Source organism: Culicoides brevitarsis, chromosome 1 (genome assembly GCF_036172545.1).
Source record: "Culicoides brevitarsis isolate CSIRO-B50_1 chromosome 1, AGI_CSIRO_Cbre_v1, whole genome shotgun sequence".
In the NCBI taxonomy this organism is placed as follows: Eukaryota; Metazoa; Arthropoda; class Insecta; order Diptera; family Ceratopogonidae; genus Culicoides; species Culicoides brevitarsis.
The window spans coordinates 13508512-13520564 of NC_087085.1; the positions used below are offsets into that span (position 1 = coordinate 13508512).

Sequence of the window (12053 nt, forward strand, 5' to 3'; positions counted from 1 at the left end):
ATATCCTTCGAAATTTTTCCTTTTTAATTTTAGACGGATGATCGAGCAGAAACTGCCCAAAAGAGCGTCGAAAAGAAACCCTTGGAAAAAAGTGCGACAAAAAAGAAGGAACCATCGCCGGCAACACCAGCACAACAGGATGAAACAAAGCCGCCGGAAAATCGGGATCCGTTCAAGGAAATTTTGACAGGACTTGAAGGTGCGGCCTTCCAAAGTCGCATCCCATGCGAAAAAATGACTGCCATCGAGAGTGCTTGTTTTCCGGAGATCATCAAAAACGGATTAATATCGACGCGGGTCTTTTTGAACATCAGAAATCGCATTTTGCAGATGTGGATTGAGGACCCAAAGACACAGCTGACGATCGAAAATACTCTGAAAAAGATGGAAAAGCCGTTCGAGTGTGACCAGGAGTTGGTGAAGAAAATTCATTCGTTTCTCGAGCGTCACGGATACATAAATTTCGGGATTTTCAAGAGATTAAAGCCACTTCCGACCTTGAAGCATGGGAAAATAGTCGTAATTGGGGCAGGAATTTCTGGTTTGACTGCTGCACGTCAATTGCAATCATTTGGCTTCGAAGTGATAGTTTTGGAAGCTCGAGATCGGGTTGGAGGTCGAATAGCGTCGTTTCGAAAAAATAATTACGTCGCTGATTTGGGAGCTATGGTTGTCACAGGAGTTTGGGGCAATCCCATTACTACTCTAAGTCGCCAAATTGGCATCGAAATGCTCCCGATCAAGCCAATGTGTCCCCTGTACGGCGCCGGAGGTAAATTAGTGAAAAAAGAAAAAGACGAGATGATTGAACGTGAATTTAATCGATTATTGGAGTCAACGAGTTATTTGTCGCACACCTTGGATATCAATTATTGCGGAAATTGCCCTCTGAGTTTGGGAGATGCCCTCGAATTTTTGATAAAAATGCAGGAAAAACACGTCAAAGAGAAACAAGCGCAGTATTTACAGGAAATCACACAAGTTCAGGAGAAACTTCTCGCTGGCGACGAATTAATTTTGAAAAAAGTTGAGCAATTGAAAGAAGTAAAAGCCACATATGCGAAGCTAACGAACCAGTCGAACAAAAAACAATCACAAGCAAAAACGGAAGAAGCGGAAACAGCACAAGCAGCACTCGAATGGCAACGACGCTCAACAATGCGCGAATGGAAACTCCTGTGGAACGAAATTGAAGCGCAAAAAGAGACAAATGCCGAACTCGAAACAAAATTAAAAGATCTGGAAAATAACCCACCGAGTGACATCTACTTGTCGTCCAAAGATCGCCAAATTCTCGACTGGCATTTTGCGAATCTCGAGTTTGCCAATGCGACGCCGCTGAGTAACCTTTCGCTCAAACATTGGGACCAAGATGACGACTTTGAGTTCATCGGGAGTCACACAACCGTCAAAAATGGATATTCCTGCTTGCCCATCGCACTTACGGAAGGTTTAGACATTCGCGTTAATACCGCAGTAAAAAAGATAAAATACTCCCCGGGCAAGGCGCAAGTCATCGCGGAAGATTTCAAAACGAATAATCAATCGGTGACGTACAACGCGGACTTGGTTCTTTGTACACTTCCGCTTGGAGTGCTTAAAGTTGCCATTTCCGATACGACAGAGCAGTTAAATACCGTGCGATTTGATCCGCCGTTGCCAGATTGGAAACAAGCAGCGATCCAAAGACTCGGTTTCGGAAATCTGAACAAAGTAATTCTTTGTTTCGATAGGATTTTTTGGGATCCAAATACGAATCTCTTTGGGCATGTCGGCAGTACGACACAAAGTCGCGGCGAATTGTTCCTTTTTTGGAATATTTCGCAGTCGCCGGTGCTGTTGGCGTTAGTAGCGGGACACAGTGCTGCCATTATGGAGAATGTGAGTGATGATCTCATCGTGGGACGATGCATTGCGGTGCTAAAAGGCATTTTTGGGAACTCTGCGGTGCCACAACCGAAGGAAACTGTCGTTACGAGGTACGTTTTTAATGAATTTCATTAAATTTCGTTTAAATTTTTTCTTGGTTCAAGTGAAATTTAATATTTTTGTTCAATAGAATTCAAAAAACGAGTGTTAAAAACAAAAAAAAATCTCAAAAATTGCCAAAATTATGACCTAAATATCGATTTTTAGTATAATTTATTTACTTTTTATTTATTTTTCCTAAAGGTGTTCCAAGACCGTTTTCTGTTTCAAATGGATAAAAATTTGTCAGAGGGGCTCTAATTTATCATTTTTAATCATTTTATAACTCAAAACTGCCAAAAAATTGAAACTGAAAAAAAAAATTTCTTTGACATAGTTTTGTTTTGAAAACTAAATCAAGAGAAAAACTAAATCAAAAACTATGTCAAAAACTGTGTCAAAGCAATTTTTGTCAAATCTTGCTCCAAATGGATAAAAATTTTCAGAGGGCTCTAATTTATCATTTTTAATCATTTTATAACTCAAAACTCAAAAAATTTGAAAAAAAAAACTTTTCTTTGACATAGTTTTGTTTTGAAAACTAAATCAAGAGACTTTTCTCAAAAACAGTAAAAATCAAAAATCAAAAATTTTTTCAAATCAGAGGGGAATCTTTAATTTGTTTTGAAAACAAAAAAAAAATCAAAAAGTGTCAAAGCAATTTTTGTCAAATCTTGCTCCAAATGAATAAAAATTTATCAGAGGGCTCTAATTTATCATTTTTAATCATTTTGCAACTCAAAACTGCCAAAAAATTGAAACTAAAAAAAAAAATTTTCTTTGACATAGTTTTGTTTTGAAAACTAAATCAAGAGAAAAACTTTATTCAAAAACTGTGTCAAAATTTTGAAAAGTTTTTTATTGGATAAATTTTCACAAAATAAAAATTTAAGTCAAAACGCTAATTTTATAACAAAATTTCAAAATTGAACAATTTTATTACTTTTTTATATAAATAATCTAAAAAAAATTTATATAAAATTTCTATATCAACAATTTTAAGCAATTTCAAAATATTTTCTTAGATTTTTATTAAAAATAAAAAAAAAAATATTTTTGAAAATTTTTTAATACATTTTAAAAAATTTTAAATTAAATAAATTCAATAGGAATTCAATTGAAACGAAAAAATACTAACCAAAATTTTTTTAAAATTTTTATACGAAAAAGTGAAGAAAAAATTACATATAATTTTTAAACGTTAAATATTTAAATTTTTTAATTTTAAAAAATTATTATTTAGACATAATTTTGGAACTTTTTTGAATTTTTTTTCTCCCCATTTGATTTTTTGATTCGAACAAAATTATTAAATTACCTTCAAATTAATAAAAACCTTCATTTTTTTTTAGATGGCGTGCCGATCCATGGGCTCGTGGAAGCTACAGTTTCGTCTCTGTCGGCGCCAGCGGCAGCGATTACGACTTACTTGCAGCTCCCGTACGAAATAACGACCAAAAAGGAAACCCAGAAAAAGATTTGCCTCGACTTTTCTTTGCTGGCGAACACACAATCCGCAATTATCCGGCGACAGTACACGGAGCTCTTCTCTCTGGACTCCGAGAAGCAGGACGAATTTGTGATTATTATCTCGGAATGCCCAATGGCATGCATGACGACCCTAAAATGTAAAATTAGACAAAATTCTCAGAGATTTATAAAGTTAGAAATTTGTGAATTCAATTTATTTCTATAAGCGTCTGACATCCAAATCCAAGAGATCGAAGGCATCATTCGATAAAAAGGCGAAATCATAACCCAATATTTGAGAAATTTCCTTTTCTGTCGTCTCGATTTTGTTACATGATGATTTTAGCCATTCGTAAAACTCCTCGGTCCAATCGGGATTCTTGGGCCAATCACATTTTAACAAAATATTGCTTTTACGGGCGTAGATTCGTTCCAAATTTGTAGCTGTATGTGCGGCAAGAAGCATTGTGGCGGAGGAAACGGGCTCGTTGATCACCAAATGGCGCAAATAGGGGCAAGTACGACACGTGAGAACGACTAAACTGTCAATGCGAGAGTTAAAATCCATTTTTGGGTTCTGCAAACTGCTTTTGAAGCCGTAAATTTGAAGCGTTTTGCTGTAAGAGTCGATTATGCGAACGACTTTTGTTGCTGTTATCTAAAAAAAATTAAAAATTTATTAAAATTTTGATTTTTTTAAGTTTTTTAAAGCACTCACCTTCGTATTTGGCGTCGAATAAATCACAGAATAAACGGGCGCATTCACTTGCAGCACAATTTCCGCATCTGCTGAATCCGAATCGATACTCAGATGAACTTTCAACTTTGGATTTCCTTTTTTCACGCCTTCCCACGCCTTTGCACTGCACGAACTGATGCCATCTCCCGCCGGCGAGTATCGATTCTGATGCAAACACAAATGTTTCAAATTTCCATCGGAAATCAGCATTAAAATATCATCGTCGATATTTTGCGGTGAAATTTCCAGCACTTGCAAGTTCAGAAACACCCCAACATGCATAATGGGACAATGCATCGACGTCACATTCACTAAATTCAAAATTTTCAAGTTCATCGCGTTCTTTTCCAGAACCTCGTCAAGCAAATGTTTCGCTTCGAATCGTTCAAGCATGAGGTCCGTCAACTTCAAAACACGCAAACAGCGAATATTTGACATGAAACGCTTCAAACTGACAAGCATTGAGCCTCCCGTGCCGAAAAGTTTGATAGATTCCGGGTCTTCGGAGTAGGACATGTTGCAGGGGAACAAATAATCCAACTTTCTGATGCGAGATCCGATCCCGACGTAATCCTCTTGTCCTGTATGCGCATCAATTTTTTGCTCCATGCACCACGAAAGCAACGAAATGAACTGAAATAAGTTGTTAAAGTTGTATTCGGGACGAAATGTGAGACCTTTGATGAATCTGCCGATGCGCGTGAAACATTGCTGACACTTGAGATGATCCAAAACGTTCTGCCAACCGCTGTAATAATTGTATTTTTGTCGTGTCAGAGTCTTGTCCTTCACTATGAAGTTCTTCCAGACACCGGGCAAGTAAAAGGCTTCATACCATCTTGAACAAACCTACAAAAAATTTTAAAATTTTAATGGAGACGCATGGTTTTTTACTGAAATTCAGTATCTGTCGAACCAAAAATTTTGATTTTTTGAGCGTTTGAGGTATTTTAAGACTTATTATGGACAAACAATAAATTTTTCAGGTCACATTTTTGATAACTTTTATAATTTTTGAACTGAAAAATTTCTCATTTGTCCATTTTGAGCCTTAAAATACCAAAAACTCTAAAATTTTTCGTTCGTCGGAAAGTTTTTTGGAGCTTCAGATACTAAAGTCGAACGAATTTTCACGAAATTTTGAAATAAATTCAATAGAAATCACTTACAAGACTCGCATAGTATCGTTCTTGCACAGTCAGATAAGAAAAAATCTCCTCGAGGAGCAAATCTGGCAGTTCATCCCATTGAGAGTACTCTTTGTTTGGATCGTAAGGCTCTTCTAAAGCATCAATATAGCAAGCTACGAAGAAAAAAATGTAAAAAAAAATTTAAATTTTTGGCCAAATTAAGTTCAGAATGAGAAAATATGTAAAAAATCGAAAATTTATAGAGATTTCCTGAAACCTTCTTCAAAATTTTCTGCACAAAAAAATTTTTTTTGTCTATTTATTTACTATTTTGTCATATAAGGCTCGAAAATCAATTTTTCGGCTTAAAAACTTAAAATAATTTTTTTTCTATTTGATTTTTCATATTCGTTTGACGTCATGAATATCCGATTTATTGTTATTAGTATCATAAAACTATTCCGTTAGATGCATTTTAATCGCAATCTGTTCAAATTCGAAAATTGCGGTGTACACAAAACAGATTGCACTGATTGATCGTTGATCTACAAATAATTATTAATAGCTTTTTGCTCTTAAAATAAAAATCGTTGCCGGTCCTCCAACGTAATCCTTATATAATTTTCGGTAATTCCACTTTTTTCTCATTAAGACATTTTTTTTCTTGAATTTTTACCAAAGAAAGACACAAACCTTCATCGTCTGCATTTAATTTCCAACCAGCTTCGACGAAACCTTCTTCTTTCTTTATGTGTACTTTTGTCGTCATTTTCGCCCAAAGACGGAATTTAATTGAAATTCATGTAAAAATAAAATTATGGCGCAACTAGAAATACAAAAATTGAAAAAAAAAATGTAAAAAAAAACGAGTGGTGACACGACGGATGATGTGCAAGAGACAAAATTCGAGATCACACTAAACATGAAAAGATCATCAGAGACGAGAGAAAATGCGAAATGTGTGAAAACTGTTGAGCAGGACATGCGCAACAAGTAACTTTTCCGTTGTTTCTAAAATTAAATGTTTATATTTTTTGTTATTACTTGGCGTGATTGAGGAAATTAAGATTTTGACATTGCGGAAAACAAACATTAAAATAAAAGAAAAATTTAATCTGTAAAAAATAAAAAAAAATTCAATCCAAATTAATGGAAAATTGAAAAATTTCTATACTTTTTACCTTTTTTACGTACATTCGTTCACCGGTCGACCACTTTTCTCATGATTTTCTAATTACGTTTAGAAATTTTATTTATAAACATCTCTTTGCCACAGAAACAGTTGTTTCTATGATTTTCTCGACCTATATATTTGTGTGAGAAACACTTGCACATCTGTTCGCTTCTTGTTGCTCTGCGAGATCATGAAAACATATGATTCGGGATTTTCTCTTTTTTTCACACACAATCACGTGTCGTCGCGATCGTCGTACGCGGAAAAGTGTTTATGTTGACACAGCGTCGCTATCGGATTTTTCGTTTATTTTCGATTAAAATAATAAATTATGAGTGTGATGAGCGATGCGTGGTGCTCAAAAATTAAAAGAAAATAATGGAGGCGTTCAAGAATCTCATAACGAAATGGAATGAAACAGAAATGAACTTTAGAATGAATATTTATTCAATTTTAGGCATAAAATTGGTCAAAAAGTGGCTTGTTAAATTTATCAGCGTTTTTACTTCAAAACGCTGATTTTTTTGTTACGTCAAATATCGACCAAATATGAACAGAAATGAACTTTAGAATGAATATTTGTTCAATTTTAGGCATAAAATTGGTCAAAAAGTGGCTTGTTAAATTTATCAGCGTTTTTACTTCAAAACGCTGATTTTTTTGTTACGTCAAATATCGACCAAATATGAACAGAAATGAACTTTAGAATGAAATTTATCAATTTTAGGCAGCGTTTTTACTTAAAATTTTTTTGGTCAAAAAGAATATTTGGCTTGTTAAATTTATCACTTCAAAACGCTGATTTTTTTGTTACGTCAAATATCGACCCAATATGAACAGAAATGAACTTTTAGAATATTTATTCAATTTTAGGCTTAAAATTGGTCAAAAAGTGGCTTGTTAAATTTATCAGCGTTTTTACTTCAAAACGCTGATTTTTTTGTTACGTCAAATATCGACCAAATATGAACAGAAATGAACAATTTTTTAAAATCAAAAATATTTGTTCAATTTTCAGGCTTCAAAACGCTGATTTTTTTGTTACGTAAAATATGACCAAATATCAAAAAGTGAATATTTGTTCAAAATTTATCAGCTTGTTTTTACTTCAAAACGCTGATTTTTTTGTTACGTCAAATATCGACCAAATATGAACAGAAATGAACTTTAGAATGAATATTTATTCAATTTTAGGCATAAAATTGGTCAAAAAGTGGCTTGTTAAATTTATCAGCGTTTTTTACTTCAAAACGCTGATTTTTTTGTTACGTCAAATATCGACCAAATATGAACAGAAATGAACTTTAGAATGAATATTTATTCAATTTTAGGCTTAAAATTGGTCAAAAAGTGGCTTGTTAAATTTATCAGCGTTTTTACTTCAAAACGCTGATTTTTTTGTTACGTCAAATATCGACCAAATTGTTAAATATTATCAGCGTTTTTACTTCAAAACGCTGATTTTTTTGTTACGTCAAATATCGACCAAATATGAACAGAAATGAACTTTAGAATGAATATTTGTTCAATTTTAGGCATAAAATTGGTCAAAAAGTGGCTTGTTAAATTTATCAGCGTTTTTACTTCAAAACGCTGATTTTTTTGTTACGTCAAATATCGACCAAATATGAACAGAAATGAACTTTAGAATGAATATTTGTTCAATTTCAGGCATAAAATTGGTCAAAAAGTGGCTTGTTAAATTTATCAGCGTTTTTACTTCAAAACGCTGATTTTTTTGTTACGTCAAATATCGACCAAATATGAACAGAAATGAACTTTAGAATGAATATTTGTTCAATTTCAGGCATAAAATTGGTCAAAAAGTGGCTTGTTAAATTTATCAGCGTTTGAACTTCAAAACGCTGATTTTTTTGTTACGTCAAATATCGACCAAATATGAACAGAAATGAACTTTAGAATGAATATTTGTTCAATTTTAGGCATAAAATTGGTCAAAAAGTGACTTGTTAAATTTATCAGCGTTTGAACTTCAAAACGCTGATTTTTTTGTTACGTCAAATATCGACCCAATATGAACAGAAATGAACTTTAGAATGGATATTTATTCAATTTTAGGCTTAAAACTGTCAATCGACCCAATATGAACAGAAATGAACTTTAGAAAAAAATGAATCAGCGTTTTTACTTCAAAACGCTGATTTTTTTGTTACGTCAAATATCGACCCAATATGAACAGAAATGAACTTTAGAATGAATATTTATTCAATTTTAGGCTTAAAACTGCTTTGACCCTCAAAATGAACTTTGTTAAATTTATCAGCTTGTTTGAACCTCCAAACTCTGATTTTTTTGTTACGTCAAATATCGACCCAATATGAACATAAATGCACTTTAGAATGAATATTTATTCAGTTTTATTCAGTTTCAACAAAAATAAGAAAGTAGAAATTAAATGAAAATTTAAATTTTTACGAAAAATTAATTTTTTTTTTTTCAATTTCGTCTGTATCCAAGTGACAATGAAGCCTCGCTATTATAAAAACCTCAAATTTATTGTATTATCTAAATTTTTGTAAGATATATTTAGGATTTTTCGTTTTTATTAAGATCTGCAAGTTCACATTCACAAATGATTAACTTTTTAAGTCAACTACGATGTGCTCCAAAAATAATTTAAAATAAATTAAACGATGGTTTAGCCTGAAATTCATTTTTTCCTGTGTCTGTTTCCAATCAACAATTTTTTTTAGAAGACTGATTATCAGTTTTTTCGTTATTTACACGACAGCAGCATTGATAATAAACTTAATGACGGAACATAAAAAAGGAGATGCGTCAATTGTGATAAGAATTTTCTGATGGCAGGCTGATTTTAATGGCTTTTTTTAAATTTTAATAATAAATTAAATTAAGTTGAGGTCGTTTTTCTTGTTTTAATATTACACAGATTTTGGGTGTGTATTTATAAATTTTTTTTACGAGGTTAGATTTCGTGCGTTTCCTTAAAAGTTGATGGGTTTTCCACAGAAGGCTGCCAAATTTGCTTCTCTGAGGGCTTCAGCGCATGTCTAAAAAGTAATTTTAAATGATTTTTGTGTGATTTTAGTAAAAAAATTATGAAACTTACTGGATGAGCATGACAAACTCGGGCAACATCTTCAGCCGAAGCTCCATATTCCATGGCCAAAACAGCTTCATTGATGAGTTCGCCGGCACCAGGTCCAATAATGTGTGTTCCGAGAACGCGATCTGTTTGCTTGTCAGCCAAAACTTTGACAAATCCGTCGGTTTCGTTGTTGGTCTTGGCACGCGAGTTCGCCATAAAGGGGAATTTACCGACTTTGTATTCGACACCTTCCTTCTTCAAGTCTTCCTCGGCTTTGCCGACCCACGCAACTTCGGGATGCGTGTAAACGACACTCGGTACGCAATTGTAGTCGATATGCACGTGTCCTCCGAGCATGCCTTCAACCGTGATAATACCTTCGTCTTCTGCCTTGTGTGCCAACATGGGTCCGTGAATGCAATCGCCGATGGCATAAATGTTCGGAACAATTGTTTGGAAGTGCCCATTGACGGGAACACGACCTCTTTCGTCGCGCACAATGCCGACATTTTCCAAGCCAAGTCCATCGGTGTACGGGCGACGACCAACGCACACGAGCAAAACATCACAATCGAGCGTTTCTTGCTTGCCATCTTTCACGCCTTCTGTCGTGACGCTGATACGACCGCCGGATTTGCTGGCGCCCGTTACTTTTGTGCCGAGTTTGAAGTTGAAACCTTGTTTCGTGAGGATTTTTTGGAAAGTTTTGGAAACTTCGCCATCGATACCGACACCTCCGATGGTATCCAAGAACTCGATTGCGGTAACATCGGCTCCTAAACGACCCCAAACCGAACCAAGTTCGAGCCCGATGACGCCAGCACCGATAACAATCATCTTTTCAGGTACTTGCTTGAGACTGAGGGCGCCTGTGCTCGAAACTACAGTTTCCTCATCGATTTCGACACCGCCGAAGGGCGTAACTTCCGATCCGGTAGCGATCATGATGTTTTTCGTGTTGATAACTTCCGTCGAGCCATCAGCTTTTGTGACGGTAACTTGATTGGGTCCGGTGATGCATCCATGCCCGTTGATTGGAACAACCTAAAAACAATTTTCAATCAAAAAATTGATTTTTTTAACCTTAAATCCCGTTTCTTACTCCATTTTTCTTGAAAAGTTGGGCAATTCCGCCGGTCAATTGCTTCACAGCTGTGGTTTTTTGTCCCATCAACTTTTCCAAGTTGAGTTGAACGCCCGACACTTCGATGCCACGCTTCGCCAAGTCACCCGAATGAGCCATGTGATAGTAGTGCGAGTTGTTCAACAAGGCTTTCGATGGGATGCAGCCAACATTTAAACATGTTCCGCCAAGTGTGTCGTTTTTCTCAACATTGTATGTCTAAAAAACAAAAAAAAATATTTAATTAACACAAAATTTAATTTTCAGTAAATTCATCAACTTACTTTCATTCCCATTTGAGCTGCCTTAATGCTGGCAACATACCCGCCAGGTCCAGCGCCGATGACAACCAAGTCAGCTTCGTGTGTCGTCGAGTAGTTGCGCAAGTTGAAGACGCGGAAGGCTGCAGCTTGGGGCTTCAAAGCGCTGCATGACTGTGAAACAATAAAAAGTGCTAATTAATCAGTGATTTGAGGTAAGACAAAAAAACAAGGCAAAAAATGTACTGTTGCATAACACACACGACCGACTATTTGGCTCCTTTTGACGTACCTTTGACGCTAAGATTGACAAAAATCTCATTGTTCTCTGCTTGGGCTCGTCGTTTGTGAACTTTTAAACGTAAAACAGGGAAATATGCGAGCGAATTACGGACCAAATCACCGAAAATTTATCACGGCAGAAATTTATTTTTTTTTTGTATGTGTCGAAGTTGGATGCCTTCGAGCATGGAATACACTGAAACCTTTTTGATATTTCAATTTTGGGGGATGGTGTCGATGATATGAGAAAAAAATTTAATTTTTAGGAAAAATATCGAGGAAAATTAATATTTTTTGTTAATTTTCTTATAATAAGTGCCATAAAATGTTCATTTTTTCACATTTTTTTAAGTGTTTTTAATATTTTTGAAAAATTTTAACCAAAAAAATTATAAGAAATGTCGAAATTTTTGTCAAAGTCAGGTTCACAATAAAAATTTTCTTATTTTTTCCAAATTCTGGATCAAAAATGTTCAAGTTTATAGATAAAAATAATTATTTTTGAAATTATTAAAAATCATCTCTGTTAATTTCTAGAATTTACGAACAAAATATGCAAAATTTTAAGAAATTCAATTTAAAAATTAAATTTTTTCATTAAAATTTTACAAAACTTAAGCCAACTTTTGGCAACAGCCTCAGTTTATTCCAAAAATATTCTTTGTAGCGCACGATAAGAGCATATATGTTACCAAAAAAGTCATTTTTTATTCAATTTTTCATCAATTTAAATTTTTTTCAGTGATTTCAAGTCTCATTCTCCTCAACGTAAACAAAATTCAAACAAATCTTCCAAGTAAACGTCAAACAATCGAGTTATTCGAGAATCGAAAATCT

At 34.4% G+C, this 12053-nt stretch overlaps 3 protein-coding genes across 3 annotated transcripts; 1 reads left to right on the forward strand and 2 right to left on the reverse strand.

Annotated features, from left to right (window-relative positions):
- The first annotated feature begins 90 nt into the window (after positions 1-90).
- On the forward strand, positions 91-3881 carry LOC134836966 (possible lysine-specific histone demethylase 1). Its single transcript, XM_063852261.1, has 2 exons — positions 91-1979; positions 3321-3881. Exons 1-2 carry the CDS (start codon positions 235-237, stop codon positions 3598-3600), a joined length of 2025 nt encoding a protein of 674 aa, XP_063708331.1. The 5' UTR covers positions 91-234; the 3' UTR covers positions 3601-3881.
- Positions 3637-6209, reverse strand: LOC134836967 (uncharacterized). Its single transcript, XM_063852262.1, has 4 exons — positions 6001-6209; positions 5347-5480; positions 4157-5026; positions 3637-4096 (listed from the first exon to the last, which is right to left on the reverse strand). The coding sequence occupies exons 1-4, from the start codon at positions 6074-6076 to the stop codon at positions 3659-3661; spliced, it is 1518 nt and encodes a 505-aa protein (XP_063708332.1). The 5' UTR covers positions 6077-6209; the 3' UTR covers positions 3637-3658.
- A 3144-nt stretch (positions 6210-9353) lies between these two features.
- On the reverse strand, positions 9354-11395 carry LOC134828920 (dihydrolipoyl dehydrogenase, mitochondrial). Its single transcript, XM_063841914.1, has 5 exons — positions 11227-11395; positions 10959-11108; positions 10654-10893; positions 9573-10595; positions 9354-9513 (listed from the first exon to the last, which is right to left on the reverse strand). Exons 1-5 carry the CDS (start codon positions 11254-11256, stop codon positions 9448-9450), a joined length of 1509 nt encoding a protein of 502 aa, XP_063697984.1. The 5' UTR covers positions 11257-11395; the 3' UTR covers positions 9354-9447.
- Positions 11396-12053: the final 658 nt, after the last annotated feature.

What these genes read in the sequence shown, in the direction of transcription:
- LOC134836966 (XM_063852261.1), top strand. Translation starts at nt 235, where the DNA reads ATGACTGCCATCGAGAGTGCTTGTTTTCCGGAGATCATCAAAAACGGA. An exon ending in AAGGAAACTGTCGTTACGAG is followed by an intron (nt 1,980 to 3,320) that starts GTACGTTTTTAA and finishes ATTTTTTTTTAG; the next exon opens with ATGGCGTGCCGATCCATGGG.
- LOC134836967 (XM_063852262.1), bottom strand. Translation starts at nt 6,076, where the DNA reads ATGACGACAAAAGTACACATAAAGAAAGAAGAAGGTTTCGTCGAAGCT. An exon ending in ATTAAATGCAGACGATGAAG is followed by an intron (nt 5,481 to 6,000) that starts GTTTGTGTCTTT and finishes TTTTCTTCGTAG; the next exon opens with CTTGCTATATTGATGCTTTA. An exon ending in ATTCGACGCCAAATACGAAG is followed by an intron (nt 4,097 to 4,156) that starts GTGAGTGCTTTA and finishes AATTTTTTTTAG; the next exon opens with ATAACAGCAACAAAAGTCGT.
- LOC134828920 (XM_063841914.1), bottom strand. Translation starts at nt 11,256, where the DNA reads ATGAGATTTTTGTCAATCTTAGCGTCAAAG. An exon ending in CAGCTCAAATGGGAATGAAA is followed by an intron (nt 10,894 to 10,958) that starts GTAAGTTGATGA and finishes TTTGTTTTTTAG; the next exon opens with ACATACAATGTTGAGAAAAA. An exon ending in AACTTTTCAAGAAAAATGGA is followed by an intron (nt 10,596 to 10,653) that starts GTAAGAAACGGG and finishes AATTGTTTTTAG; the next exon opens with GTTGTTCCAATCAACGGGCA.